The 8,647-nt window shown below is 55.1% G+C and overlaps 1 protein-coding gene across 1 annotated transcript; it reads right to left on the reverse strand.

The window, feature by feature from the left end:
- Positions 1-2,030: 2,030 nt before the first annotated feature.
- On the reverse strand, positions 2,031-3,209 carry LOC106819292 (adenosine receptor A2b-like). The gene has a single exon (XM_014823936.1). It carries the CDS (start codon positions 3,207-3,209, stop codon positions 2,031-2,033), a length of 1,179 nt encoding a protein of 392 aa, XP_014679422.1.
- Positions 3,210-8,647: the final 5,438 nt, after the last annotated feature.

An 8,647-nucleotide genomic window follows, 5' to 3' on the forward strand; every position in this document is an offset into this window, starting at 1 on the left:
CGCAGCGACGTCCTCGGCGTCGCGATGCTACACTGGCGCGGCGAATTCGAAACGCATTGCTACCTGGATTGGATTCTGCCGGCCGGCTTTGTGTACTTCCTCGTCGGCAACTACGTCGTCGTGCTGCTCGTCATGGTGTACACCTACGTCGCCATACTGCGTCTGAGTCTGCGTCGGCTCGCGCGCGTCGCCCATCAGCACGCGGGAGGCGCGACCGTGGCGCCATCTCCGTTCAAATCGAGAACGACGCGGATGACGGTGATGATCATCAGTCTGGCGGTGACGTGCATGTTACCGCACATGGTACACATGGTGGCGATCCACGCGCGCGGCTCGTACGAGCCGTACGGCGCGCTGCGGCGGATCAGGGCAGTGTTCTTGCTGCTCAACTCGCTCGCCAACCCGTTCATCTACGTCTGGCAGAACCGACAATTTCGCGCCGCGATGCTCGCGCTCGTCTGCGGAAAGTCGTGTCGGCTGAACGTCGGCAACGCGCCGACGACGCCTCAGCCGACGCCGAAGCCGACGCAAGGGGCAGGGCTGCTGGGTGTAGCTAGCTGTGCAGGACTAGCCGTCTGCTGCGTCGACCCTAGCGTCGACCCTTGCGTCGACTCTTGCGTCGACCCTAGCGTCGACCCTTGCGTCGACTCTTGCGTCGACCCTTGCGTCAGCTTCGGCGTCGGCTGCGGCATCGGCTGATGCGTCGACCCTTGCGTCAACCCTTGCGTCAACCCTTGCTTTGGCTTCGGCGTCGGCTGCGGCATCGGCTGATGCGTCAAGCTGGGTGTAGCTAGCCGTGCACTCGCACACTCACATTTTAACAGCACGGCGCACACTCGCGCACACGCCCAAACAGTACGACGCACGCTCGCACGCACCTTTTTAACAGCACGCACGCACGCAACCACATTTTAACAGCTCAGCGATCGCACACGCGCTCACTCGCTGCGGATGAAGCAATGCATGCACTCGTGTGCCCTGCATCCAGAGAGCAGGCCACGCTGCGACGCATTCCGTATTGTGACGCATATCGTACTGTGACGCAGGTCACGTTGCGACGCATTCCGTATTGTGACGCATATCGTACTGTGACGCAGGTTACGCGGCGACGCATTCCGTATTGTGACGCATATCGTACTGTGACGCAGGTCACGCTGTAACTCATGTCGTATTATCACGCACGCCGTATTGTGACGCAGGCCTGTGTCGCTTACGGTACGGCATGCGTCACAGTATGTCATGCGTCACAACGTCTGTAGGGGCCGATGGGTGTAGCTAGCCGTGCAGGGCTACTGGGTGTAGCTAGCCGTGAAGGACTAGCCGTCTGCTGCGTCGACCCTGGCGTCGACCCTTGAGTGAGCTTCGGCGTCGGCTGCGGCATCGGCTGATGCGTCGACCCTGGCATCGACCCTTGCGTCGGCTTCGGCGTCGGTTGATGCGTCGTCGGCGCGTTGCCGACGTTCAGCCAACACGACTTTCCGCAGACGAGCGCTAGCATTATAGTTCATTAACATCGGAAGTCGCGCGAACGGTCGCCGACGCCGCTGTCGCAGCCTCCGGACGAGGATGGTCAACGAATCCTTTTGGAGGTGAAGCCCTCGAGATGCTCCCTTCTTCATGTAGACAGTTGGCTGCAGCGCTGCTGGGTGTAGCTAGCCGTGCAGCGCTGCTGGGTGTAGCTAGCTGTGCAGGGCGGCTGGGTGTAGCTAGCCGTGCAGGACTGCTGGGTGTAGCTAGCCGTGCAGGACTGCTGGGTGTAGCTAGCCGTGCAGGGCTGCTGGGTGTAGCTAGCCGTGCAGGTCTGCTGGGTGTAGCTAGCCGTGCAGGGCTGCTGGGTGTAGCTAGCCGTGCAGGACTGCTGGGTGTAGCTAGCCGTGCAGGGCTGCTGGGTGTAGCTAGCCGTACAGGGCTGCTGAGTGTAGCTAGCCGTGCAGAACTGCTGGGTGTAGCTAGCCGTGCAGGACTGCTGGGTGTAGCTAGCCGTGCAGGACTGCTGGGTGTAGCTAGCCGTGCAGGGCTGCTGGGTGTAGCTAGCCGTGCAGGACTGCTAGGTGTAGCAGCCGTGCAGGACTGCCAGGTGTAGCTAGCCGTGCAGGACTAGCCGTCTGCTGCGTCGACCCTTGCGTCGACCCTTGCGTCAGCTTCGGCGTCGGCTGCGGCATCGGCTGATGCGTCGACCCTTGCGTCGACCCTTGCGTCGGCTTCGGCGTCGGCTGATGCGTCGTCGGCGCGTTGCCGACGTTCAGCCGACACGACTTTCCGCAGACGAGCGCAAGCATCGCGGCGCGAAACTGTCGGTTCTGCCAGACGTAGATGAAGGGGTTGGCGAGCGAGTTGAGCAGCAAGAACACTGCCCTGATCCGCCGCAGCGCGCCGTACGGCTCGTACGAGCCGCGCGCGTGTATCGCCACCATGTGTACCATGTGCGGTAACATGCACGTCACCGCTAGACTGATGATCATCACCGTCATCCGCGTCGTTCTCGATTTGAACGGAGATGGCGCCACGGTCGCGCTTCCCGCGTGCTGATGGGCGACGCGCGCGAGCCGACGCAGACTCAGACACAGTATGGCGACGTAGGTGTACACCATGACGAGCAACACGACGACGTAGTTACCGACGAAGAAGTACACGAAGCCGGCCGGCAGAATCCAATCCAGGTAGCAATGCGCTTCGAATTCGTCGCGCCAGTGTAGCATCGCGACGCCAAAGGACGTCGCTGCGGCGGCGACGCCGTACGACCAGGCGAGAGCGACGACAGCGTGCGTCCTGCCGACCGTCACCAGCGTCTTGTAGCGGACGGCCCGCGTGACGGCAACGTAGCGGTCGGCAGTGATGAGCAGCAGGCCGGCAAGACTCGACATCGTAATCAGAATGCTGGCCGCCATCGCCAGCAAGCAGCCGAACTTGCCGTAGCGGTGGCGGCCGACGACGACGTCGCCGAGAGACAAGACGATCAGGAACAGTGCGAAGGCGGTGTTAGCTGCGGCGAGGTTTGCGAGCAGGCGGTGCGTGTTCGTCTGCAGGCGCGGCGTACGCGCGATAGCGACAATGACGAGCGCGTTCATGACGACGGTGACGACGGCGACGGGAACCGTGCCCGGAGAGAACTGCGTCCCGCCGCCGACGTCGACGTCGTCGTCGGCAGCGGCGGCGACCGGCGTACGCGTGCCGTTGTCGGCTGCGGTGAATATGCTGACGTTGTTCATGACGTTGCGTCAGACTGCCCCCCCACGGCTAGCTACTCGTTAAAACGTTAATTAAACCCCGAGACCGTGGGTACGATGATGACGGTGGATGGGTGATATGGATCGTGTAGTGGACGGCCTTGACTATCCTCTACCATACACACACGGCCTAATCTACTTTATTCAAGAGAAGGACAGCATGTAAAGGATATAAAACCTCGGCCGTAGCCGAGCGACGAATATCGCTATGCTGTTGGCAATATTGCGAAGCCGTTTCATCAGCTNTGTCGGTTCTGCGCAGGGACGTAGAGAAGGTGTTGGGGCGATGCGAGTTGAGGCAGCAAGAAGCACTGCCCCTGATCCGCCGCAGCGCCGCACGTACGCTCGTGCGAGCCGCCTGCGCGTGAATCGCCACACATGTAAACAGTGCTGCTGGCGTAACATGCCACGTCACGCCAGACTGATAGATCATCACCGTTATCCGCGTCCGTTCTCGATTGAACGGAGATGGCGCGCACGGGCTCGCGGCCTCCGACGTGCTGAGGTGGCCGACGCGCGCGAGCCGACGCAGGATCAGACGCAGTATGGGCGACGTAGTGATAGACCATGTACGAGCAGCACGACGACGTACGGTGCCGACGAAGTACACGAAGCCGGCCGGGATGCCATCCAGGTACAATGCGCTTCGAAATCCGTCGCGCCGTGTTAGGCATCGCGACGCGAGGACGTGCTGCGGCCGGCGCCGCCGTACGACAGCCGAGAGCCGACGACAGCGCGCGTCCTGCCGACGTTCACCAGCGTCTTGTAGCGCACGCGCCGCGACGCGTGACGGCGACGTAGCGGTCGCCAGCTGAATAGCAAGGCAGTCGGCAAAGACTACGACATGTAATAGCACGCTGGACGTCATCGCACAGCAGCCGAACTGTGCCTGGCGGTGGTGCCGACGACGACGTTGTGAGAGAAGAAGCCGATCCACATGAAGGCAGTGCGAAGGCGGTCGTCACGGCTACGGCGGGTTATGCCGAGCAGCGCGTGCGCTGCTCGTCTGCAGCCGGCGTACGCGCGATAGCGACAATGAACGAGCGCGTTCATAGGGAGCGGTGACGACGATGACGACGTGACGACGGCACGGCAACGCGCCGCGGAGACTGCGTCTGCCGCCCGACGTCGACCGTTCGTCGTGCAGCGCGGCGGACCGCGCGGACGCGTGCGCGTTGTCGCGGCGGGAATATGCTGCACTGTTGTTCATGTAACGTGGCAGTCAGAACTATGTGTCCTTAGTACGCATGCGTCACAGATAATGTCAGAGTCACAACGTGACCTTGGCGTCACAATACGGCGTGCCGTCACAATACGACATGCGTTACAGCGTGACGCTGCGTCACAGTACGATATGCGTCACAAATACGAGATGCGTCGTCCGCGTGACCTGCGTCACAGTACCGATATGCGTCCACAATAACGGAATGCGCGCAGCGTGACACTTGCGTCACAGGTACGATATGCTGTCGCAGCGTGGCCTGCGTCAACAGTACGATATGCGTCACAATACGGAATGCGTCGCAGCGTCGGCCTGTCTGTCTGGATGCAGGGCACACGAGTGCAGGCATTGCTCATCCGCAGCGCACGTGAGCGCGTGTGCGACCTAACCTGTTAAAATCGTGAGTGCGTGCGTGCGTGCTGTTAAAAAGTGCGTGCGAGCGTGGCGTCGTACTGTTGGGCGTGTGCGCAAGGTCGTGCGCCCGTGCTGTTTAAAATGTGAGTGTGCGAGCGCACGCGCACGTGTGTGTTTGTGTTTGTGCCCTTGTGATGTGTGTGCGGCGTGCCGTGCGTTGCAGTGCGTGCGCTGGCATGCTGTGTGTTTGTGTTTGTGTGTGTGCATGTGGTGTGGCGGCGTGGTGCGTGCTGTGGCGTGGCGTGCATGTGTGTTTGTGCGTGCTGTGCGCGTGCCGTGGCTGTGGCGTGCGTGCGCGCGTGCGTTGCGTGCTGTGCCGTGCGTCGCGCGCGTGCGTGCGTGCGCGTGCGGCGTGTGTTGCATGAGGGTGGTCGTCAGCGCCGCGCTTGTGTGTGTTGCAGTGCATAATTGAGATAGAGAGATGAGAGAGAGAGAGAGAGAGAATGAGAGAGAGAGAGAGAGAGAATGAGATAGAGAGAGAGAGAATGAGAGAGGGAGAGAGAGAATGACATAGAGAGAGAGAATGAGAGAGGGAGAGAGAGGAGAGAGACAATGAGATAGAGAGAGAGAATGAGAGAGGGGGAGAGAGGAGAGAGAGAGGGAGAGAGAGAGAGAGAGAGAGAGAGAGAGAGAGAGAGAGAGAGAGAATGAGATAGAGAGAGAGAATGAGAGAGGGAGAGGGAGAGAGAGCGAGACGTGCTATTAGAGTGAGAAAACCACAACTCTAGCGCCGCAGTTAAACTCTACTAAACGGTGTCACAGAATCCATCGGGCTCGTAACTATACAAGAAGCCAGCGACTGGAGCGACACACGAGAGTGCTTGGTCTTGCTTACACATACCTACCAAGTCTCACGCATTTCGCGGGAGACTCACGCATCTGGACCCATTCTCCCGCACTCCCGCATGCCCTACGCATTCTCACGCATTTACGCAAAAGAAAAAACCGTATGTAACACTTCAGAATTGAAGTTTTTATGCCTTAAAATTTAATTTCGTCTTTTTTCTTCGAATGCTAATAGAATATATGTACTGCAAATACATATTTTAAAGCCAAATATCAAAACTGGTCGTGTTGAAAATATTCTGACCCTCCAACATAATATGTCTCAAAATACCAATTTCTCCAGCAAATCTCACTGACTCAACAAGCGGTTGAAACCCTTGTCAGGTCTGCTTACGAAACACGTGAGGTTAGCTTCCTCACACAGCGATTCATACGAATTGTTCAACCTCAGTCGCACGGAGACATTTCCAGTAATTTAACAGTTAATTAGCCTTAAGGGTATGAGTGACAGCATCCGGGTCGGCGGGCGACGGAAACAAAGGCGCCACCTTCAGGGAAAAACGAAAAACACATCATCTGTCAATCACACAACTGTCAATCATCGGCCTTTTCCGTGATCGCTCGCTCTCATCACGTGATGTCGTGTATAGCTGGGTGATTTTTTGCTCTCCGCATCTGTTGTTGTCGTTGTGGCCTCTCTTAAATTATGTGTACTTGCTACCTCTGCCAACGCTCTGGCGTTTTTGTCCGCCTAGGTAAATGTCTTTCCATTGTTTTTCAACAGGCCTCAACCAGCAGCGCCACCACGGGACGAGGGTGGTAAACTTATTCGCAATTCGCAAGCATTAGTGTTCGTGCGAAGAAATGTTGGCGAGTGTGTTGGCGAGAGTGTTTGAGATAGACTAACGGCGCGTATCTAAACTGCAGCATTATAATACCGACAGAATGACCAGTGTTTCGCGTTATTCCGTATGTCTGCCGTAGTTTTAACGCCTCTTGCGCTCTGACCTCCTATCTCCCCCCTCCCCCCACAACCTCTTATATATACACGCGTGCTGTGTGTGAGTATGCGGGATTCTGTACCTGCAGAATTGCAAATACGACCGACAGGCATTTTTCTGAAGAGCTATAGCCGAGCGAATATTCAGAACAGCGTTGATTACTATGGAAAACTAATGGACATCGGGAAAAATAAAAACGCGGCAGCAACCAATTTAGAGGCAGGTTTTTGCTCAAATACGTAGTGATTTGGGCGAATTAATTCCCTAATTTTACCTAAAAACGGGTAACTTTGATTTAAACTTCTCTAGGCATTATTTGAGCTGAAATCATGTAAAATTATTATAATTATACAATGAATACACTGTAAGAGTCAATAAGAGTAGAAAAAGTGCATTTCCTACCTTACTTATGATATTGTTGGAAGCATGTCTTGCATAGTCCAACAGCAACACTATAGTCAAGCATGCACATCATCATTTTCACTTTCATTACCCGATTCTGAGTCAGAACCAGGGAAATCATTGGGATCTAGGTAACTACCACTATTTACAACTTCCTCTTCATCATCAGAATCAGATAGAAGTCCCACAACTTGCTGTATATTGAACGAACTATTTCGCACAGAACGACGTGGTGATTTACTGGAGGTCGCCATCTTGAAACAACTTTTTTACTTCCGGGTCTATAACCGGTGATTCAATGAACATTTACCATGATTTCAGCCTAATAAAGTGTGCCGTTTCGTGAACATCAGAGCCCTCTCGTGATAAGCAGACCAACTAAACATTGAAATCTAGGCTTTAGCCAATCAGAGAGGCTGTTAGAAATGGCTTTGGTAAAATCGACATTTATGTCGTTCTGCCCATTCTATGGGAGGCGACATTAATGTCGCTCTGCCTCTAGAAGGGCAATGAAGTGAATTAACGTGAATAGGTTACGTGGGTGCTTTGATATATTTTTTGCGTGTATGTATATGTGCGCGTGTGCGTTCGTGTGAGAGTGCGTGTGCGCGCAAGTGTATATGTGCGTGCGTGCATGCACACGTGTGCATGTATGTGCGCGTGCGTACGTGTGTGTGCGTGCGTGCGTGCGTGCGTGTACGTACCAGCGTGTATGTGTGGGCTACGTGTGCACGCGCACGTGAGTGTAAGCAATATACGCGGACAGCTTGATATAAATATTTATATATCTGTTATAGATGTGGGTGATGGCTCATCGCCCGGATGTCGCACACACATTTTACACATTTTAGTTACCTTCATTCAGATAAATAAGATGTCGCCGTATTGAAACGTGTGACGTCATCACGTCAGACGATAGAATAGCTCGATGGGGCTGCTTGCCATAAATCCGTTCACCGGGCTCACTATTTCGGATAAAATCACTTCGAGTTATGGAGCAACAGGCACTTTTTCGCACAAGCTGTCACACAAACGCACTTGATCTAACGACGAAGCCCCCCCACCCAACGCAGGCACTTGTAAGTTGGCTAGATGATTGACAGTGGTCAATGTAGACGCCCTAGCTCTTGACAGCTGTCTGTTAACGATGTATGCACGCGCTCATGCGGCGATACGTCTGTCACTATGAGACGAGCCACTAATCGATGCTCGCCGTGAATCCTATTATCGATTTATTGATTATATTATATACGTGCGTGTCGATATATGAAGATGATCGGAGATCCCTTCCGTGTTATCAGTAATGATGACATGTTTTAGATTGATAATTAGTTTTAGATCAGATGTAACGATGTAAATTCATTAAGACGAACTAATCAACCTCCGGTCGTCGTCACAATTCTCATACATGTGTGTGTGTGTGCGTGTGTGTGTGTGTGTGTGTGTGTGTGTGTGTGTGTGTGTGTGTGTGTGTGTGTGTGTGTGTGTGTGTGTGTGTGTGTGTGTGTGTGTGTGTGTGTGTGTGTGTGTGTGTGTGTACGTAGAGAGAGAGAGAGAGAGAGAGAGAGAGAGAGAGAGAGAGAGAGAGAGAGAGA

Source organism: Priapulus caudatus, unplaced genomic scaffold (assembly GCF_000485595.1).
Source record: "Priapulus caudatus unplaced genomic scaffold, Priapulus_caudatus-5.0.1 Scaffold3114, whole genome shotgun sequence".
NCBI classification, from domain to species: Eukaryota; Metazoa; Priapulida; class Priapulimorpha; order Priapulimorphida; family Priapulidae; genus Priapulus; species Priapulus caudatus.